The sequence below is a fragment of the Callospermophilus lateralis genome, chromosome 1 (genome assembly GCF_048772815.1).
Source record: "Callospermophilus lateralis isolate mCalLat2 chromosome 1, mCalLat2.hap1, whole genome shotgun sequence".
Classification (NCBI taxonomy): domain Eukaryota; kingdom Metazoa; phylum Chordata; class Mammalia; order Rodentia; family Sciuridae; genus Callospermophilus; species Callospermophilus lateralis.
Window position 1 is genome coordinate 16,397,512 of NC_135305.1, and position 23,883 is coordinate 16,421,394.

General features: G+C 35.0%; 1 protein-coding gene across 3 annotated transcripts in view; it reads right to left on the reverse strand.

Annotated features, from left to right (window-relative positions):
- Positions 1-5,273: 5,273 nt before the first annotated feature.
- The window catches only part of Trim24 (tripartite motif containing 24), a 106,211-nt gene continuing 87,601 nt past the window's right edge, over positions 5,274-23,883 (reverse strand). For all 3 annotated transcript variants that reach the window (XM_076832802.2, XM_076832796.2, XM_076832790.2), the window contains 10 exons: positions 21,431-21,604; positions 17,299-17,472; positions 15,656-15,791; positions 13,891-13,963; positions 12,452-12,620; positions 10,641-10,969; positions 9,559-9,691; positions 8,296-8,370; positions 6,841-6,990; positions 5,274-6,117 (listed from right to left, as the gene is read on the reverse strand). In XM_076832802.2, the coding sequence (XP_076688917.1) occupies positions 5,908-6,117; positions 6,841-6,990; positions 8,296-8,370; positions 9,559-9,691; positions 10,641-10,969; positions 12,452-12,620; positions 13,891-13,963; positions 15,656-15,791; positions 17,299-17,472; positions 21,431-21,604 (1,623 nt within the window). In that variant the 3' untranslated portion in view covers positions 5,274-5,907. The remainder of the gene's footprint in view (positions 6,118-6,840; positions 6,991-8,295; positions 8,371-9,558; positions 9,692-10,640; positions 10,970-12,451; positions 12,621-13,890; positions 13,964-15,655; positions 15,792-17,298; positions 17,473-21,430; positions 21,605-23,883) is intronic.

Below are 23,883 nucleotides of genomic sequence, written 5' to 3' on the forward strand. Positions count from 1 at the left end.
AGGCTGGCTTACCCCCATTTCATGATAGGAAAAAAAAAAATTGGCTGTAATGGCAAGTATTGTGGCATTAGCAAACTACATTTATGAAAGATTTCCAATTCTCCTTAAAGAATGAAAATAATTCCTATTTGAACAATAGCCATGAGTGGCTTAAAATCAATACATCGATTTGTCCCTTAGTAAGCTTGGGGGATGGGTTCCTGGACCCTTTGAAGATGCCAAACTTCCCCAGATGCTCGATTCGAGTCCTTGATTGGAATGGCAATTTGCATATAACCAATGTATGTGCTCCCATATGCTTTAACCATCTCTATAGTTTATCATTTCCTGCATAGCATTTATATTGCATTAGTAAGTCTGCATACATGTAGGACAGATTTTTTCCAATATTTTTGATCTGTAATTAGTCGAATTCTTGGATGCAGAATCCATGCTATGGTGGGCTATCTATATTTTAGGCTTTGTGAGTTCCTGTGAACTCTATCACAAGTCTAAAATATTCTTAGCTTTCAGATTGTGGAAAAACGAAAGCAGGGTATATGCTGAATTTGGCCAACAGGCAACCACTCATTTTAAGGTCTAGCTATTATAGAATTTTAGGTGAAATATATTTGTTGCAAACATGTCTTGGCTATACTTGTAGAGTTAAAAATTTAACTGAAAATCCCCAAGCTGAAGTTAGCAGCAATTTAAAACTAAAAGCAAAGGATGGCAGTGATCGAAAACCAGTCAAGCAATGACGAAGCTTATGCTCAAGCGTCTTCCTAAGGATTTCAGAACTCTCAGTATCTCTGAGGCTCTTTAGGCTTAAGGAAATTGTTATTAGCTCTATCTAAGCCCCAGGCTCCTAAGACAGAACCAAATTAGCCTATATAGAAAATTCTATTCACATAATTTTAATTGAATACCCAATTTAACAAATCCTTAAATCTTGTAAATTGCTTAGTATTAGTTGTCATTAGAAATGGAAGTCAACAAATTTCAAGTCACTAACTTTACTTGTAAGGACTTTGATCATTTTGCTTTATATAAATAGAAACCAAAATGAATCTGTTTTTGGGCTGGGGATGTGGTTCAAGCAGTACGCGCTTGCCTGGCACGTGTGGGGCGCTGGGTTTGATCCTCAGCACCACATAAAAATAAAGATGTGTCCACTAAAAACTAAAAAATAAATATAAAAAAATATGAATCTGTTTTATATAGAGAAGAGAACCTGACTTCCTTTAAACTCTTTAAAGCATACTCTTTAACGGCAAAAACTCCTGTAATATGAATGCCAAATTCTTTATTTTGGACCTTTTGTATGTTGGGCTTTTAAAACATACTGTCATTAGTTAATCCCTAAAAAGATCAAATTAAGATAACCAGCATCACTGTCAAAGTCTGTTACCTGGAACACCCTCATTTTCTTTGGGGAAAGAAACTTCTCAGGTCAGTATATTCTCATTCCAAGGGCAAGAAGTGTGCTCTGCTGGTTGATCTGTTTATTCTGACCTTCCTCCCCAAACAATTGAGCTTTATCATTTGCAATGGAAGAACTCTAGACTGGATTTTCTACTTCAGTTGTCTTGGGTTAACAGTATGAGATTCGGGGGCAAGAAGTTCCTATTCCTCAGTTCCCTGACACAGAAGAATATGGTAAAACAGATTTCCTTCCATGCTGTATTTGAAAATGTGCTAAGATAGAATTGTGCTCATTTGTGACTACCAAGAAAGAACTTTTTGACAAAAATTGAGATTTTTTTTTTTAAATTAGGATTTAAAAAAACTAATTTTAGGACTGGGGATATGCCTAATTGGTAGAATGCTTGCCTAGCATGCAAGAGGCCTTGGGTTGGATTCCCCAGCATCACACCACAGAAATAGAAAAAAACCTTAGAATCAAATAGAAGGTTGTTCCCACCAAAGTAATGGTATGTCACTAGTTGGCCATGTGCAGGTAAGTAGGTGGAGACCAATAAACATATATATCAAAGCCAATCTATAAGTCACAGGCCTGGAAACACTAGGGAGCTTTATCATAGCAGACAAACATCTGAAAAATAGGAATTCATATGCCAAATATCCCCTAGTCATAGTTAATTGTAACTCCTTAAGGAAACATTATTATTTCAAAACCAAGTCATAGCTTTTTTCCCCTTTCCCTTCCGGGTATAATTCAGTGATACAGCCTTGCTGGATTGAACCCAGCAAGGCCCTTTAAAAAATTATTTTGAGACAGGGTTTCTTTTAGTTACTGGTGCTGGACTCCAACTTGTGATCTAATCCTCCTGCCTTAGCTTTCAGAGTCACTGGGATTAAAGGTGTGTGCCACTAGGCCCAGCCATGGATATCAAAAGGCAGGACAAGTTCAGATTCGGCCTTGGCAACTTAGTGAGACCCTGTGTCAAAAAATAAAAGGGCTGAGGATGTAGTTCAGTGATGGAACACCCCTAGATTCAATCCCTAACTGTTGTAACAGTCACTGTAAAAAATCCATCTGTCAATTTTTATAGTAAGATCAAAGCACCTGGTTCCCCCCTTTCCCCTCCAATTAAAAACCAGAACCCAAATCCTAAGACTGCTTCCTCAAATGTCCTTCACAATAAGCAAAAACCTTTATGGAGAAGTCTGTGATAGCATTGGCTAATTCTCAGGAACATGAATTACCTACATGTGGATTATGACATGCTTATTTGAGAGGAGGAGCTTGATAAGAAATCATATGGTTGAACTCAAGGTCATGTCCATAATTTTACTGGCCAGATAATTTGATTTCTCTCATTCATAATATGGATAAATAGAAATTGAGTATATCTTCAATTAAACCAAAAAACCTTTCATTCACATGCAGCAACTTACTTTTGGGCTTCCCATCAATTTGGATCAGGTCTCAACAGCCGGAGTTTCCTCCTTTCAAATTATCTGACAAAGTTAGGTCAAATTTAGAAGTTTAAGCAGAGTACTTAGAAATGCAAATTCATAAACAGAGCAGTTGGCTATACTTACCCTTTTGATAGTGGAGCTAACTTTTTTGAAAACTTTCCTAAGCTATATGCTATTTTGTGTGGTAGTAAAACAGAGAGTCTATTCTTTAGCTTGGAAAACAAAGTACTACCATGGGAAGAGGGCAGTTCCTTTTCTTCCAACATGTTCCACTTTTCTATGCCCTGTTCAGAAAAGCAGAGCTTGTTGATTAAAAGGACAAAAGGCTTGCACTGCCAGATGCTGATGGAAAGATATTCTGCCTTTAATATGGTTTATCTCAGTCCTTTATATGCCTGTCATTGCTATGTAAGTAACAACTGTGTCCTTGGGTTTCCTTATAGCCAGAAAGATGAGAGCTTAGCACCTGGGAAAGCAACTGAGTTAGAACTCTTAAAGTCCCAGTTCCAACATGGTCTGTTCATTCATAACTGTGGATTAACCTAATCATATTCAGCAATGGGTGTTCTGCAGCTAGGCTACTGGGCTCTCAGTTTAAATCCAGAGGGAAGTGTCCCAGAGTTTTTGGTAATATGTACACACCGGAATACATAAGTTTAACACTGAACATTTTCGGGGGAGGGAGTGCTTTCAGAATGAATGTGGGGTAGACTGAGGCTTCTATTTTCTAGCTTCTATTCGAATAGAATTTAAGAACTTTTTAGTTGGGATTCACCTTATTTAACATAGACACTTGTTAAATAAGGTCACAGGACTTAAGAGACCACTTCAAAAGGGCTATTAGAGAGAAACCAAGACATTTGCTTTTAATATAATTTATATTATTATGTATGATTACAGGAAAGATGGTTCTCATCTGCTTTTCATTCAGCAAAAGATGGTAACAGTGAAAAAGAAATACTGTTTTAAAAGGTTCATATGGCACTGAATATTATGACAGTCTGGGTTACATTAGTAGAAATTCTGGCTCAGATAAATTTAGGGAATTATATTTTTTCTCTCTTAAGCCCTACCTCTCTTAGTGATAATTCGTGAAACAATTTACCTGTATTGCTCTGTTTTAACTAAGGAGACATGTAAGACAAGTGTGGGAGAACAAACTACCAGAAGAGCAGTGTTCTAAGATACCAATAATAAACATGTTAGCAAAAAACTCTACAGTTGCTGGGCTAAAAATACTGGAGTAAAAACAGACAAAAAAGTCTATGTATTATCAAAATTTGTTCAGATACTCTTAGGAGAACAAATGTCAAATGCATATTCAAAACAACACAATAACAAACATCACCATATAGCACATATTTGGAAAAATGATTAAAACTTTTTAACAATACATTATTGATATATTATGGATAAGACCTAAGTCTATATGTAGAAAATGGGAAACTATTGCTAATAGCTATTTTCTCCTTATATTTTGTCTTTTAGCAATACCTGAAAACCAATGAATTATCCACAGAATATTTTCAAATTGTCCATTTCAGAAAGTAATGTCATGTGGATAAAACCAAATGCTCTATGCTTAATTCATGGGAGGCAATATAACCAGAGAATTCAAGTTTTTCTGTCCTCCTAAAAAAGAAACATTTCCTCCAGATGTTAATTGTAGTGTCTTATTTATAAAGGTTTACTTTGGCAAACTAAAAATATTCATGTGTAAGTATTTAGTCAAATGCTGGATTAGATTCTTTGACAGTTTATCTGGCTCTAAAAAAACACTGAACATGTGATGAATAAATGGATGTTAAACTAGCTGGGCTGGCCTGTTAACAACATGCCTCTCCTCAGAAGATAGATCTTTTGTGTCTTGATCTGAATGAAAAAGAAATTCTTATTAAATCAGATCAAGGATAAAATTTGGGGCTCTGATTCTTAAAACAAACAAACAAAAACAGTAAATAGATGCATCAAAAAAAATTTTTTTTTTTTCATTTTAATTTCTTCCAAATACCTGCTCTCAAATCCTACAACACATTTTCATTATAAAGACCCAAGAAAACCATAACAACTAGTTCCTTTCAGGGGAACTTATTTTTAGGGTCCGAGAGGACATATGTTGAAGAAACCTCAAATCAAACATGGTGTGCCCAGCCATATTTTATATTTTGGATAGTTCCACTAAAAGTTATATTGAAAACAATGAGGATTGTTATAAAAGGATATCTACACACTTAAAAAACCAAACCAACCACATAGACACACAGCGAAACCAAACATGTGCACACTTACTTCCTTTAGGGGAGGAGAAAGCTAAAGAAAACCTAGATCTAGAAATATAAATGGTCTTGAATACCTGCTATACCAAACACCTCTACAGGCAAGATAAAGACGAAAACAAAAACCAAACATTTGTTTTCCTGTTTTTTCTTTAATACAGTTGCCATCTTACAAGATATACCATTAGGTGCCTTTGTAATAGCATCTAATCTACCCTTTCATTGCACCAGTTGGCATCCTGGGAAAGAACTCCTTGCCACTCATGTTTGGGGAGCATTGCTATTAAGTACAATAAACCTAGCTCTTATGGTTGGGCCATAATCAATGAGTAGTGGCATTAATTTCTAAAAACAGATTAACGCACACATTCAAACCACATTAAAATTTTAACTTAGAGTTCGTACAAAGTCGATTTCCCTTCTATAGTAGCTATTGCTCCAGATTGTGGTTTTAAAATCCAAGGAGTGAGAAGAATGTCTCTTTATTTTATTGTTGATGCTTCTTACTTTCTTCCTTTTCTTCTACCATACTTTCTATCTCCCCTCCTTTCTTTCATTTCCTTCTTTTCTTTTTCCTTCTTTTTTAATAAGAGGTTAAAAGAAATGGGTTATTAAGGAAATCAAAAGTCTAGTAAAACGTCTAAAACAGATCAGAGAGCTCACAAACTCTTCTTTGTATCGATGTTAAATTACTGAAAAAAATTTTTTTTTTTTTTTTTGAAAACAAACAAAAAATCTAAAAACAAGCATATGCCAATGGTGCTGTTTATTTAAGCAACTGGCGTTCCTCGATGCTTTTGAGGCGTTTCTTCCGGGGCTGTACAAAGTCATCATCTGAATCATCACTAAATTTATTATCTTCTGATTCATTCCTGAATTCTAGCTTAGGAAACCTTTTTTCTGGATAAAGGTTCTTTAGAAGTTCTTCAAAATAGCTTTCAAGTTTTATGCCAGCATTGGCTACTTCTGAGTCAGGCTGTTGGATAAAAATAAAAATATGAATTAAAAAATAAGACCTACTTTTTAGATAGTCAATAAATGTAATTTCTTACATTACATTTTCTGTTCACCTTTGACTCTTGAGATTATGAATATAAATTAACTGTTTTGGAAAATTTTATGTACAGCCATTAACAAAATAGGTAGGAGTTGGGGGGCTGGAAAAAGTCTGGATGTTGGCTGAAAACTAAATAAAAGACTGACTTATCTGAATTGTCCAAAATGGAGGTAGTAATGGAAGGACTGGATTACTGAAGACAGATCAGTGAGATGCCATAAGCATAGGATCACAAAACAGGTATTTTTAGAACAAGTTAAAGAGAAATGTGGTACTATAGAATGAGTAACAAAAGGCCACAGGTTTCAAATGAACTGAGACCAGAAAAATTTAAACAAGAACTTTTTGGACATATCCTTAATATTTCAAGATAAACATCAAAAAGACTAAAGTCTAGAAGTATAATATTCCAAGAAAAAAAGAATATTTTTAAATTGTCTTCAAGTTATCAGCTCTAATTTGCATCTACTCACCATGCAATAAACCTTTGAATATAAATTTGGACAATCTTTCTAACATATCTTAATAGACCTGCAACTTCAAAATTTATTCCAGTGCACACATTTTGGTCTCTATATACATTTAGAAGGGGTCTGGGCTAAGATGACTTCCATACATTGCTATTTCCTCTCCCCACCTCACCTCATTGAATTCAGCACAATTTTGAAAGATCAGTCTAAAATCAGCTACAAAATCTTCAGGTTTTGTGTACATGAAATAATCTTCTTGTAGTCTTTTCTTGATAGTTGATAAGTCCATTGGATTTTTAATTATTTTGTAATAATCAGGCACCTTCAAAATAAATGAGATGTTATAATATAATAACTGACTTCTACCTGGTCCTAAATACACTGTATAAGAAGGGATATAAAATTGAGATTGTTTTCATTGCTCTTCTCTATAACATTTTGTCACTGGTAAGAAAACCTACACAGTAATACACTACTGCATTCTACACATTAGGAAATGTTCTGTCACTTTTTCCAAAAAATTTAACCAATATTTTTATGAAAAACTATTTTCACATATTCCCTCTTGAACCTTCTCTTCTCTATTCTCTTTTTTATTAAGGAAATAACAATTAGTAGAGAATTACTAGCTGAATGGCATGATTTTACTGCATATCATTATAGCAAGTGGTAATGAAGGGTTTAATCCCCAGCTTGTGGCTTAGTGGTATGATCCTGCATAAGTTACTTGACCTCAAAGAAACCTCAATTCTTCATATTCCAAATATGGATATTCCTAGCAACCTCATAGGACTGATATGATTATCTGTCTGTCTATCTATCGATCTCAAGAAAAAGGAGGGTATTTTACTGTTGCAGCTGTAAGCCAAGATCATAAAAAGCACCAATCTGGTGTCAAAAATTTTAAATCTGTACTGGCATTACAAGCCTTTTTTGGGTACAAAAAAACCCATACTCCTGAAGTATTTATTTCCTTTTTCTATCTTAAGTTCTCAAAAGTCGTTCTCAAGAAAAGAGATGATATTCACTAAACTAGTTTTCTTTGCATTAATTTTTTCAATTTTCTAAATTTTAAAAACAAATTTATTATGTTTAAAAGAAACTTCAGATATCATAGAATATATTTTGGGTAGTGAACCTTTTCCAGCACTCTAAAAGAATGCAACAAAGTCATACCAAACTTTCAATATGAACCTAGTTGAAGCCAATGATTAATATACATACATATCCCCTCCTTTTTTAAAAAAATGTGTTGGTTAAAAGTTCACTTATTACTTAAGTATAGACCTATAAATCAAAATAAGTATAGAAAATGTGGGGGGGTCTTAACCTAAATGTGAAGTTTTATCCCCAACAGTTTAGAACATATGCCTAAACCTTCTGAGATACAAACAGAAATCATCTGCAAATAGTAGGTAAACTAGGTGAGATGAGAAGAAAGAACTTGAGAAATGATACTTAAAATGTATCTATTTAGGATCAAAGCATTCCATATGTATAAAAATTTTAAAACTTGGATTAGATGTAAGAAACTATTGAAAAATAGCACAGAAAGTACATTTTCATGAATAAAATTTAAAAAATCATCCTATTGTATAAATATGTACAAGATAATATTAATACTTACAGTTAGAGGAACAGGGTCTTGAAAAGCCAGGCTCATTTCATGACAGTAAAGAAATAAAAGGAGGCGTTCACACTTCTAAGCAAAAATAAACAAAAATATAACACAACAATAGTCACAGCTTATTTTCCTTAAGCATTTCATAGGTCACCAAGTACCAGATTAACAATTAAAACCTGATGAATACAGGAAAAACACTGAATACTGAAATCTTGCTTTCTTTCCCAATTAGTAACTGTAGTGTTTGATAATTTGGGATATACCTGGTGTTTGAGATATTTTGTTCACTGTAATTAAGTGAACAAAAATAGTAGCACTAGAAACCCATTTGAAGTTCTTTACAATGAATTCCACTAATCCAGTTTGGGTACTGTGAATTAGCAATCAATAAAGGAAGACCATATGGCTATTAAGAGATCCAAAGGTGCAGCTTTTTCTTTTATGTGTCCATTCTTTTTTGGCGGGGGGTGGGGTGGGGTACTGGAGATTGAACTCAGGGGTACTTGACCACTGAGCCACATCCCCAGCCCTATTTTGTTTTTTTTTGTTTTGAGACAGGATCTGACTTGCTTAGCACCTCAGTTTTGCTGAGGCTGGCTTTGAACTCGTGATCCTCCTGCCTCAGTCTCCAGAGTCGCTGGGATTATAGGCTTACACCACTGTGCCCTGCTTGTGTGTCCATTCTTAAGGCCCCTTGAAAGCAGATGGTCCCAATGCAGGCTCTGCCACTTCTCTGCTTATGAGTTTATCCTAGTAAACATTAGTGTTGTGAACACTCGTGCAGGTCAATTTCCATACTGTTTTCTACTTCATAATTTAGCAAAGGACATTCTTAGCCTAACCTAGTAGCTTTAAATATTAATTACAGATAAATATATAAGCTGGCTTTGATACAAAATATAGAACCCACTTGGTGAAAGAATAGAATAATTTCTAAGAATAGAAAAGCCCATCTCAGTGCCAATTCTCAACAAATTCTGAGGAAGAAGACTTATCTATGGTAGAAATGAAACAAAATATTTACTCAAAGTAGACTAGATTTAAAGGCCCAAGATCTATAAAAGAGAAGACATTTATCTTGTTCAGAGACACTATTGTAAGCTTCTATGTTGTGTATGTGTGTGTGTTAGTCTGCCTTTAAATATTTAAGATTCCTAATCCTTTTGTTAAAAAAAATTCCTACAGAAAAAAAGAAATCAGTTTAAAATTTAATGCACTAACAAAAAGTTGTCTATTACTCTAAGGTTGAGATGCTCAAAGACTTACCCTTTTATCTATTGGTGTTAATTTAACAAGGCCTTCGGTTTTCCTTTTTTCTGAGTTGTGACTGGGAGCATCACAATCATATTCAACTTCTGGCTTAGATAAGTCTCGGCAGAAAGTACAAATCCACTCTCCACTGTTGGGTAAAGGACTTTTGAGTTTCTATTGCATCATGTTTCCCTTTCCCACCTCATCTTACATGCCATCTATGACAGATTTGACATAAATTTTAATCACTAAGATTTACCCCATACTTACTAGGTACAAAGCACGATGTGGAAAGAGAAAACAGCAGAAATGTAATGCCATGGCCTAAGTCTAGTTAAAGTGTAGTTAAAGAGGCATGAAATTCATACATGCCAAAAAAAAAAAAATCTAAAGTAAATAAAAATTTAAAAAAGTAAATAAAAGTAAATAAATTTTTTAAAAAAATCTAAAGTAAATAAAGATAAAAATAGGGCTGATATGAGGTGTAATTAGCATTTTTACTCAGAGGATTCAGGATAAAAGAAAAACCCTTGGAAGAATGAAGGAATTTTGGATTGGGCAAGGGCAGGAAGGGACTTGGTGGTAGGAAAGATGGTGGAATGAGATGGGCATCATTACTCTAGGTTCATGTATGATTGCACAAATGGTGTGACTCTACACCGTATAAAATTGTCCTCCATTTGTGTACAATGATCGAAATGCATTCTGCTGTCACATATAACTAATTAGAAAAGAAAAACTCTTGGTATTATTGTTGCAACTGGCAGTTTGAAAGGACTGTTAATATTTTTCCTTATAATGGACTAGTTTTTGAGAGAAGCACAGGGCATAGGAGACATGGTATGGGAAACCTGAGATTACTGTTAGAGATTTTGAGGACATTTGTGACAAGTGAAATTTCATTTAAGTTTTTACACAAAGGTTTTATGTTATAATAATCATTAAAAGTTGATCACTGTTATTATTTTATTATTTTGAAGTGCTAGGGATTGAAACTAGGACTTCAAGCATGCTAACCAAGCACTCTACCACTGAGCCCACCCCAGCCCTGTTGCTTTTATTTATAGTGAAAGAATGAAAAGGGAGTACTTTCTTACCTTGGAAAGTTTGTCAATGTGGGCACATGACAAGAAAGATGGAAGACTTTGGGACACTTCTCACAACACAGAAGTTCCCCTCCGTTTTGACAAACTGCACACCAGTCCTCATTGGGGTCATCCTCCTTCCTCGTCTCTCCAACATGAAGAGGCGACTTCTGGGAGGCATCTGACCACTCGGACTTTCCATTTGAGGAACTTTCCTGGTGGAGTCCAGGCTGATCTCCTGTGCTATCAGGGGCATCGGATCTTAACACAGTTTCCTCAGAAGCAGAGTTCTGACTGCTATTTAAGAGTAGGGAAGTAAGTATGCTTCTTGGATAGTTCGTCTGCAATGAGAGAATACAGAAAAAAAATATACACATATGCATGTATACACATATATATACACACAAATGTATTTTATTTTGAAAATGGTATTTTTGCATTATATATGTATATATGATTTTTTTTACCACATATATGTATGTGTAAATATATATACACACACACACACATGAATGTTTTTTCAAAGTGTTTTTTGTATTAGCACTACTTCAGTTTTGGACTATAGACCACTTTCATGGGCACCTGGTGAGTACCTGTGAGAATAGGACATGTTTACCACTAACTGTATTAGTCTCTAATGAGTGGATAATGGGCATAAGGGAAGTGGATAACACAGTCTGCTGATGGCTAAAGAAATTAGAGACTAGGTGAGTACTGTGAAAGAACCACATGAACTGTAAATATAATGTAACTTTTTAGAGCTGTTAATTCAAATTAGACCTAAGACACAAAAATTATACCTCTAAGACAATTCTGAATTTTGTGTTGGATCCTAGGATAGTGCAGATTTCTGATCAATGTTCTCTCATTTAAATGTTTTTCTAAAATTTCAAAGTAATAAATGTATATATAGTTAACAGAACTCATTCCTTGGAGGCAACAATTTTCAAATTTATCTTTTTTTTCCCCCCTGAATTTACATTAGTTATTTAATTTTGTTGTTGGTTTTTGAGATAGGGTCTTGTTATTTGCCCAGGTTGGCCTTGAACTTCCATTTCTCCTGCCTCTGTCTAGGCACACACTACTGTACCCAGCCTACCACATTTCTAAATAAAATGCTTCTATGACAATTTCTTGCATTTCAAATTTTTTTTTTTTTTGGTAATACTGGGAATTGAACCCAGAGGAGCTTTATAACTGAGCTACAACACCAGCCCTTCCCCCTCAACATTTTGAGACAGGGTTTCACCAGATTATAGGGTGCCACTGTGCCTCTTAACAGTTTTTACTAAGCATTGCTTCATTGCTTTTTCAGTTGGTAGAAGCCAGTATAAATGTTTATAGCTAGCATCTACTCCAAATGATCTATCATAATTGGCTAAATATTCTGAGATTCAGAATTTTTGCTAAATGTGTATTCAGATTATATTTGATTATATCAGTTTTTAGTATGATATAATCTATATTATAGATTATATTCAGGTGTTTGTTTCGTCATTGTGATTAAGTAAATATTGTCCTGGGGAACCACAAAATGACTATATTCTCTTATACTTTTTGTTTTTACTAGGAGTTGGTTATTACTTTTTTTTTTTTTTCATTTGCTATTTTTCTAGGCACCCATCTCTATGCCAATCTCTGTAGGGTAGATGCTTTAATACACTTCAAGCATTTTTCTCCCTTTAGATACACCCCTGTGGAGTCTTCAGTCCTTTTGCTATAGACTGTTCTGCAGGAGCTACTATACTAAAGACTATGCTTTTTTTTTTTTTTCCTTTTTACCCCGCAAGTATGAGTAGTATTGCAAGCACTGATGTAATTACATTTTGAGGCCTAGATTCTTCATCTGATTCTTGTTTAACTATAACAACAGGGAAATCATAATTTTCGGGTGGTCCACTGTTTTCTTGTTTTATTCGGATTGGCTCCAACATGACCACTGGGACTTTGTGTGTAGAATCAGCTCCTGCTGGTTTGCTGGAAGAGCCAGAGCTATAAAGTATAAAAGGGGGAGAGAAAAAAAAATTAAAAAAAAAATATACTAAAAAATATCACATCAACTACACTACAAAAATAGCACTCTGGAAAAATGCTGTATTTTCACAACAAAAAGTACTTTATATCAGTAATAAATGATGCATAACTGAAATGTAATTGCTATATAAACACATTTCATTTATGATAAAAATGCTTTACATATTGACTTATCCAAATAGTTACATTTCATATATGGAAGGACAAATAGAATATGGCTTAAAAATTCTGAGGGTCTATAAATGGGCAACAAGATTTGGTATCTTTGAAGTAGTATCATTTTGTGGGTTTTCTTAGTTCCCTTTCTAGTCAATGATAATGAGAACTTGAGGCTCTCATTAAGAATTTGTTGTCAAAGCGTGAAGACAAGAAATCATTTGTTGGTGTTCTCCTACTTAAAGAAGTTAATTGAACAAAAACCTTGTACAGATAGCCACAATGTTCTCATGAATGTGTCTTTCATTTAAGAAAGTTAAAAACTGGGTTCACTAGGACCAATTTTTAAACATAAAGAGGGGAAGAGTATAAAATATATTAACAATTTATTTTCCATGGGTAAAATAGCAGAATTAATGTTTAATCACTAGAAAAGTCAGAGAACACTGAAATTAGTATGAAATTATTATTTCTTTTACATAAAATTTTATGTGGTGCTGTCATACCAATTTTCCTTGTTATTATGATAATATCTTATATATTTTCTTATTGTTAATATAAACATAAAGGTGTACTTAAATATGAAACAAAGGTGTACTTAATCCTTTATTAATATTAAAATTTTAATTAAAGATAAAAAAGCTGTTCAAAATGCAGTGAGTACTAAAACATACTGACACTGGCAAAAGAAATCTGATTACAGATTTTATGTATAGTTGCCCTCCATATCCGTGGGTTCCACATCCATGGATTCAACCAACATGTGGATGGGAAATATTTTGAAGAAATAAACTGCACCTATAATGAACATGTATAGACTTTCTTTTTGGTCATAATTCCCTAAACAATACAGTGCAACAACTATTTGTATTAGGTATTATAAGTAATCTAATGATAATCTAATGATAAAGTACACAGGAGGATACATGTAGTTTATATGCAAATACTATGCCATTTTATATAAGAGACTTGAGTATCTGCAGATTTTAGTATCCTCAGGAGGATCCTGGAAACAATTTATCATGGATACTGAGGGACAACTGCACTAGAGAATATGATTAAGTTTATTTACCTTCCTCGGCTCCCAACGCTGGAGGCACTAGGTGAACGTATTGGGGGGTGGACACTAGTCATAGTAACAGGTCCTAAGGAGGGGGAAATCATACACATTCATAAATGAACTGATAATTAAGTATTGAAGTCCTGTTTAACATGCTCACTTGGCACCACAATGAAACTGGGAACATGCAACAAAATTCGATGAAACAATAAGCACTTGACAAAATCCAAGAGTAGTCTTTTATGTTTTATTAGAGCAAGATCTTTAACCTCGGCACTATTGACTTTGGGCAACAGAATTTTTTGTTGTCAGGGAATAACTTTGCTTTACAGGATGTTTTGCAGCATCTCTGGACTATACAAGTTATGAATTGCTAGTAGCAACTCTCCACATGTTACAACTTGGAGTGTGACAAAAAAAAATTTCTTCAAAACAAGCATGGTAGCACATACCTGTAATTCCAGCTACTCCAGAAGGCTGAGGCAAGAGGATCGCCAAGTTTAATGATAGAGTGTTTGCCTTGCTTGTTTGTATATGCAAAGCCGGGGGCACTTTAACACTGAGCTATGTCCCAGCCCTTTTTCAAATTTTCAAATTTTGAGACAGGGTCTCCCTAAGATGCTGAACTGGCCTCAAACTTGCAATCCTCTGCCTCAGATTCCCGAGTAGTGATTACAGGTGTGCTACTGCACCTGGCAAAGAATAAACATTTTTGTTTAATGTTTTATTGGCCATATGTATTGCCTCTTTACAGAATTATCTATTCACATGTCCTTATTTATTTGTATAAACTTGTCATGTGGTAAATAAGATAAATTATAGCAGAGAAATTAAGTTTATTACTTTAAAATAGGTATCTCCATTTAGATTCTGTAACTGTCTTATATTCATGTGACTGGTGAAAGAATAATAGATTCTTCATTTCAGTTTAAAACACTCATCATGCTTAGGTCTCTAGAAGTAGTAATAGAGGGTTTTGCTCTCAGAAGAAATGAGTAGATACATTAAATATTCTTTTATTTTTCCTTTCTTTTTTTGGTACCAGGGATTGAACTCAGGGACACTTGACCACTGAGCCACATCTCCAGCCCTGTTTTGTATTTTATTTAGAGTCAGGGTCTCACTGAGTTACTTAGCACCTTGCTTTTGCTGAGGCAGGCTTTGAACTCATGATCTTCCTGCCTTAGCCTCCTGAGCCACTGGCATTACAGGCGTGCGTCACCATACCTGGCAACATTAAATATTCTTAAACACAAAAAAACCACCAAAAGACTGAGGCTGCTCTATGTGTCATCACTAGGAAATTTTAATGGGCAAATCACATCCTAAAGAAGATCATATCACGTTCAACTTAATTTATTAATAAGTACAATATTAATTTTCTCCAAGAAGTGCTATAATACCTATAAATTTTATTGAAATTGAGAATATAAAGAAGTTTCACCTTTGCTTCCTTCATTGTAAGTATACTAATTTTAGATAGTACAAAAAAACCCCCACAAAACAAAACCCACAGCTATATCTTAATCCTTCATCAAAAAAGGGGTGAAGGGGGCTGGGGCTATAGCTCAGTGGCAGAGCACTTGCCTAGCATATGTGAGGCACTGGGTTCAATCCTTAGCACCATATGAAAATAAAATAAAATAAAATAAAGGCATCCTGTCCATCTATAACTATTTATATATATTAAAAAAAGGGGGAGCAGGTGAAGGAATTTTAAATCCTTAAGAATAAAAACTAGAAAGACAATTATAAAATCAAAAGAAGTATATTTTACCTGCAAGGCCTGGAGATGGCACTGATGAATTTGGTGATTGCACAGTTCTGTTTGAGGGTGGTCTTGGCTGGCCATGATCTATGGTAGCTTCTTTCCTCACCATATTGTCTAGCATAATAGTACTTGAGCAATCAATCTTATAAGAAAAGAAATTATTTCTGGGCAAACTGCTCTTGCAAGATAAAAGCAAAATTTATAAGAAAACTTCAATAACAATTACTATCAAACAATAAGACACATAAATATAACATTTGAGAAGTTCTGATTGATAGTTCTCCCATAAACAATCCCAAATAAAAATTTTCACGCTTCTTACTATTCTACCTTGGCAAATAACTGAGGATATACTATTGTCCTCAGTTATACCAGGAGTTGGTATGAGAAAAAAGTAATATCATGTGTGATTCACACTTTAAAAAATAGCACAATTTTATATTATTGCAAATCTCTTTAATATCTGCTTTAAAAGTGACGAAACAGGTTCTTGTATCTGCTTCTGCATTCAATCAGATGTGATTTGTAGTTTTGGTTGAAGAATATGAGAAAATCTGGTCTCAGACAGGACTTTGAGGATGCTCAGAGTCATAGCCCGTTTAAGTCTGTGGCCCTCTATATAACAAGTGATATTCTGAGTAAGTACCATAGAGATAACATAAGTCTACATATCACATAGTTCTAGAGCACCAGGCTCACTAAGTACACTACTGTTTTTTAGGAACAACAAAACAAAACAAAAAGCATTCCCTTTAATGCAACAGATAATTAACACTGCTTTCCTAATCCTTTACCAGACTAAATACTGATAAATTTCTAATTAAGAGTTTAATGCTTTAGATGCAAATATTCTTCCTGCCTAAACACACCAAATTTCCCAAGAATGTTTTTGTGATTTAAATCCAGTTCAATTTTCTAACAGTTCCAGCTTTTCTCAGAATTCTACAAGGGAATATAAGGGCATAGATTGTATAATTACTTTTCAGACAGATCAAGAAGACCAGAATGACTGAATTTGTTGTATCTTTAACAAAAGGAAAGTCATTTACATTGTGTAATAATCCTAAAAGCTAAATAAAACAGTGGGAATTAGAAAAGTGAAAATAAAAGAATCAACTTATATGGTAGCGATCTATTTACAGAATATTGGAAATATTTTTTTAAAATGTATACTGATCAAAGTTAAGAGCTTAGATAGTGAATATATTATTTAAATATAAAGCAAGTCAGAGGAAATTTTGCACTGTTCAGCAGAAAATATTTTGATTTCTATTACTAAACTTGTCTTGTCTCATCTGATGTCTTAATATATAACATCCATCTCTAGCTACCCTTGTTTTAAAATACCATATCCCAGACATTCAACTTGCCAGTCTTTCTTCTTATATCTTTACTTTTCTCCTTTCCCAGCTTTGATTCCATTATCATTGTTATCATTTACAAACACCTTTAACTGTAGTGCCCTGAAAGGCATTCTGTTGTATAAATGTTCACAACTTTTATTAACTGCTGTTATAATATTTTTAAGAAATAAACTAACTTCTAAAAACAAAACAACCTATAATCCAAACATATGCCAGTTACTGAATCCAAATTAACTGGCAATTTCCAAAAGAGGATGCTTATATAAATTTTCTGTGTATACTTACATCTGGAAGAGAAGGAAGATTGTAAGAACCTCCCACTGGTGAGCTCAAATCAATCATGGGTGAACCAAAAGTCTTTCCATCGTATCCTGCTGCACTAGTGATGGTAGGGCTGGAGGGAGTGGAGGACGTGCTGCTGGCAGTTGATGGGGTGGCCTGTCCACTGCTGATCTGCCACTACAGAAGAGAAGAAAACGGACTATTGATAGATAGGCCTACAACATGACATGTACTGATCACTCTAACACAAAATGAAGTAAAAGACACATTCTGGTGTTTGAACTCACATGTAATGTTCTTTTGCCCCCACATTTTTATTGGTGCATTGTAGTTGTACATACTTATGGGATTTGTTGTTACACATTCATACATGCATACCTGTTGAGAGCCACAGCCGAAGGGGCCCCAGCAAACTTCCAGCTGCCAGCACCAGCTGCCAGCTGATGACTGGCTCACAGTGGTCCCAGCAGAAGGGGCCCCAGCAAACTTCTAGCTGCCAACTGATTGGCTCCTCTGCGTTGATGCTCATTGGGTTGTTTCCCCGCCCTTTCAGACCATGGGGCTGCTCATTGGGGGACTTTATGTGGCTCCGCCCACGCGACCCAATCAATCGGCCTCAAGAGCAGGAGGAATGGGGGAGGTGGAGAGGCTTGTGGGAAGCTGGTGGTGGCAGTTGGGCTATGAGGGTTTTCCTGAAGAGCTGTGTGGTGCAGTGTGTGTGTTCTAAAAATAAAGTTCGTTTCTTTTGACAAGTGGCTCCTGAATTGCGCCCAGCCATACTGCGGCACATACCAATAAACAAAATTATAATTTGGCTAGCATCACTCCCCAGCACTTCCCCTTCCAGCCCCCCACATCTTGGTCCCTTTTCTCTACTGATCTCCCTTTGATCTCCCCCCTTTTTCTTTTCTTTTCCTCTCTAGCCATCACATGAGAGAAAACACAGGACCCTTAACTTTCTGATTTTGACTTATTTCACTTAACATGGTCTCTAGTTCCATCCATTTTCCTGCAAATGGACATTTAATTTATGGCTGAATAAAACTCCAGTGTGTATTTCTTTATCCATCATCTGTTGATGGACACCTAGGCTGGACCCATAGCTTGGTTACTGGGAATTGTGCTGCTAGAAACATGGGTTTAATTTTTCAGGGTGAATACTGACAAGTGGTATAGCTGGGTCATATGATGGTTCCATGCCTAGTTGCTGCAGTCTGGCTGGGCACAAATAACTGAGCCGCCATAAAAGCACTTGTATGTTCAAATAGGGAATTTTATTGCCCGAACTCCACCAGTACTCCGTGCACACTCCCCGGGAACTCCCCCAGCTCTCCACCGGGCTCCACCCCAACTCTCTCAGAACCTGCGAGAACTCAACCAGAACTCCAAAGTAGCGGGCGCCTGAGGCAGCAAGAGCCACCCCCTATTGCCGGACAGCAAAGGTCTAATATACAACTGAATACACAGCTTAACTAACTATCATCATCTCACCTTTCAACCATTCCCTCTGGCAAAATGCCAGGCATCATTCCTACTGGGCTGTGGCCCTCAATACCTAGTCTTTTGGGGAACCTCCATACTGACTAATCTACAATCTCATCAATAGTGTAGAAGTGATCCTTTTTCTTCACATCCTCTTCAGCATTTATTATTATTGCATTCAGAGTAGCATGAGATCAAATCTCAGTGTAGTGTTGATTTGCATTTCCCAAATTGCTAATGATGTTAAACATTCTTTCATAGATTTGTTCATTTGTATTCCTTTTGAGATATGTCTGTTTAATTCATTTGCCCAATTATCAATTGGGTTATTTGACTTTTTGGTGTAAAATTTTTGAGCTTTTTATACATTCTGGATATTAATCCTCTGTCAGAAGAGTAGTTAGCAAAGATTTTTCTCCCATTCTGTAGGTTGTCTCTTCACATTCCTAATTGTTTCCTTTGCTGTGCAAAAGCTTGTAAATTTGATGCCATACCACTTAGTAACACATGGTATGTGAACTTTAAGGGTTCTACTGAGAAAGTCATTGCCTGTGCCTCTATGCTGGAGTGTTGGCCCTACATTTTTTTCCAAAAGTTGTATAGTTTCTGGTCTAATTCCTAGGTTTTTGATCCATTTTGAGTTGATTTTTGGGCAGGGTGAGATAAGGTTCTAGTCTCATTCTTTTACACACAGATAACTAGTTTTCCCAGTACCATTTTTTAAAATGGCAGTCTTTTCTCCCATGTATATTTTGGCACCTTTATCAAGGATCAATGGCTATAGGTGTATGGGTTTGTTTCTGTGTCTTCTACTCTGTTGATTGGTCTGTGTTGTCTGTTTTTAGGCCAGTACCATGCTTTTTTTTTTTTTTTTTACTATAGTTCTTCAGTATAATTTGAAGTCAGGTATTGTGATGCCTCCAGCATTGCTTTTTTGGCTTAGAATTGCTTTGGCTATTTGGGTCTTTTATTCTATTTTTTTTTTAACATTTATTTTTTACTTATAGGTGGACACAATACTTTTATTTTTACGTGGTGCTGAGGATTGAACCCAGTGCCTCATGCATGCTAGACGAGCTCTCTACCTCTGAGCCACAACTCCAGCCCGGGTCTTTTAAGCTTCCAAGTGAATTTTAGGATTGTTTTTTCTAGTTCTGTGAAGGTCACTGATATTTTTAATGGGAATTGCATTGAATCTGTATATTGCTTTTGATAGTATGGCCATTTTAACAATATTAATTCTGCCTATCCATGAACCTGAGAGGTTTTTCCATCTTGTTTCTTCTTCAATGTTCTGTAGTTTCCATTGTAGAGGTCATTCAACTCCTTGATTAGATTTATTCCTAGATATTTTATTTTGAGGCTAATGTGAATGGAATTGTTCTAATAATTTTGTTGGACATAGCAGTTTTGGTTGACAGATTTTTTTTTTTTTCCAGGACTTAGAATGCATCATTTCAAGCCCTCCTGGCCTTTAGAGTTTGTGCTAAGAAATCAAAAATGATTCTTAAAGGCTTACCTGTAAATGTGACTTGACATTTTTCTCTTAAAAAGCTTTTAAAATTCTATCCTTGTTCTCTGTGTTATACATTTTAATTATGTGTAGTGGAGAGGTTCTTGGATCTTTTCTCTTTGGGGTTCTAAGTGCCTCCTGTATCTGGGTGTCTATCTCATTAAATATGCTGATGATATAGCAAGGACAATCTGATTGTACATACAAACATATAGATACACACTGCATGAACTTCTCAAATAAAAATTTCAAATGATTGGATTAAAATGAATGTCGTAGGGTTGGGCATATAGCTCAGCTGGTAGAGTGCTTGCTTTGCATGCATAAAGCCCTGGGGTTCAATCCCCAGCATCACACACACACAAAAGTCCTAAAATTATGGGATAAACATCATCTTTATTTTGGTCTTGATGAACAAATTAAACCAAAATCACTTCATGAGCTTTTAGCTAAAAAGGCCGTTGACACTGAGATGGTTTTTATTTTAGCATAAAAATTTTAGAAAACATTTTGATCCAAAGATATCAAGAATATAAATAATAAACCACATCACATTCAACAGATGTATATATATTCTATATTAAAATTGTGCTATAACTAAGTTTGTTTTCAGGAAATCTTGAAACACTTTCTCTGTGGACTATAACTAGGATTTGTTATTTTTATATATATATATTTTAATTTTTTTTAATTGTCACTGGACTTTGTTTATTTATATGCAGTGCTGAGAATCAAACCCAGTGCCTCACACTCACACATGCTAGGCAAGCACTCTAACACTGAGCCACAATCCCGAAACAGATTTGTTATATTTTTGTTGGAAAATATAATGTGCTCATCTAAATGTTGTATATACTGGTATTGCAAAAAATGTAATACCAAGAACTCTTTGATTGTACAGGGCATTTACTGCTACAACAGTGGTTTGATTTCTTTTGTTGATTACAAACAAGAAGACCCTTTCTCTTAAGCTTGTCTCCATAGATTTGTCTGTAATAAATTTTATAATTGGCATTCATTAAAAAAAAAAAAGCAAGCTTGCTCTTACTCTTCAGAGGCTGTTGCTTAATTTATAAATTCAATGTAATTTGAAAATAAAATGAAGCAGAATCAGCAACTGAGGAGAGCAAGTACACATACCTGTTTTATGGCTTGTTGAGCCAAGAAAGCCATTTGCAGGGGGTTGGGCTTTACTGCTGGTCGTGGGATATTCTGGGTTGGTGGATATCTCAGCTGTTGAGGATGAGGGGGAAGAACTGGTCCATTAGGTTTCGGGCTGTGATTCTGAAAGTTTATCAAACGTGGAGGGGGTTGCTAGAAAAAATAAATAAGACCACTTCAGTAACAGCCATCTCCATAAAGACAAGTTAAATCTCTATTTCAACAAAACTTTTGAAGAAAGACAAAAACTCTTCCATAGATGAATCCACTCATTTAGATTACAAAAAGGAAATGGGGAGGGGGGATGACAGGTAGAATTTCAGAATTTGTATAAATGATTTCTGAAAAGAGTTTTATTAGAAAAGAATCTTGGAAGAGAGTTGCCAACTAATTTGTAAGTGGCTATAGTAATGGACCTTGGTCATGTTGTAAAGTAGGCAAAGGTGTTTTGGGTATCCTTCTTCTTCAAACCAAGTGATGGTAGAATAATAATTGCTAACAGTTATTGAATGTTTGTTATGTGCCAGGTATTGCTTTAAATGCTTCACATTATATTAACTCATTTTTCTTAACAATTCTATGAGAAAGGCATAATCTCTATTTTATATAAGAAAACAAGGCATAAAGAATTTAAGTAACTTGTGTTTGACAAGTAGTCTGACTTAAAGGTCTCTACTCTTAACCAACAAATCATTAAGAAAATAGTTGACATTAATAACATTTAAAAATTAATGAATTCTAGATCTCACTGAACTCTAGCTACATGGCAGGCATTTTACTTATGTCATTGAGGTATATGAGGTAGGTATTTTTATCTTTATTTTTCAAATCAGAAAAGTATGATCAGAAAGCTTAGATAACTTAAAAAAAGACACACAGCTAGTAAAAGGCAGTACCCAAAGCTTTACCTTAAATCTAGTCTGCTATATCATTACCAAAACATGTTTTAGTGTTCTGTTGGCTGTTGATTAAGACTAATTATAGTTAAGAGAGGATGAGACTACCTAAAAAAAAACTTTTTTGAAAAGTAACCCTCCAAAGGAAAGATTGATTACAGGAAGGCTAGGTGAGGATATCTGAGATTAGGCAAGAGTTATGAAGGCAAGTCTACACTGTCTCCTCCATAAATGTTAGTTCTGGAGAATAAGACTAGAGTTTTGGAAAAAGAGGACATTCTATGTGAGTATCCTCTTGGCCATCCAATTCTCCCTACAGTTGGCAACTTACTGAAAAAGAAATACTTCTTTTCAAGATAGCTTAAACAAATGTGATCAGAATTGCTCTGAGAGGTGACTATATCTTTATACATTCACAGGGAGACAAATCAATGCAGGATCTAGAAGGTTGAAGTGGCAGCACCTCAAATTGACACTGTGAAGGCACACACAGCTATAAAGTATATCCCTGCCCTCTTTTTTCTTCCTTTTCCTCACGTTTTTGGAATTTACTCTTTAGCCTGGATTAATTCCTTCCCTCTTATCTCTCTAAAATATTTGGTGTTAGGTTCACTTTCATTCAATAGTGGCCAGTAATTATAGACCCAGTGAAAAACAGATTTAATTTCTGGATCAAGTGAAACTCTATAGGCAAAGAATAGAAAAACAATATTAGAGAAAAATATATAACTTTGAAATTTAACAGAATCATAAGCCTGAGGCTACAGCCATTCTTTTTGGTTTTTCTATAAAAGTTTTATGAAGTGTTTTGTATCACTGAAGCACAAAAAGAAAATAGTTGAGAAATCATAGTGGAAACATTGGAAAAATTTTAAACTTACCAAAAGAATAATTTTTTTTTTTTAAACAAGTGAGAAAACACCAAAACAGTCCTTAAGGGAGAATAAAGATAGTGGTATGCGTTTTTTAGCATCCTAGTCTCACTCTCTCCCAGATTGATATTTATGTAACGATTCAACTAAATAATGACAACTGATTCCAGAGTAGCGTGCTATGGCCTGTAAGCAATCTGTAGAACTGGATGTCGACCCTGCCATCCACGAGCTTACAGGCGTATAAGGAGGTGATGTTTTCACCTTCTCCTAAACTGCTAAAGTGATGGAGCTAATTTATAAGAATCCTGTGACGGGGGAAGTGTCTTGAAAGAATATTAGAAACCAGTTATAATCTTAAAAGAAATAGAAAGACTAGTAATATTTTGGTTAAGTGGAATCATTTAATTTTCAAGACACAGAGAAAAATAATTGACGATAATAATTGAGAATAGAGAAATGGCTGAAAGTTAAACAGACAGAACCTTAATCACAGCGAGAATTCCTACTATGATTCATGTATAAAATGATGTAAGTGACAGTGTTCTGTAACAAGTAGATCTGATCACTAAAGTTTAATGGAGTATACTATATAGTGCCAAATAAACAAAGTTTATTACATTTGCACTATTTAATCGTATAATTGTTCTATCTCTGCTATTAC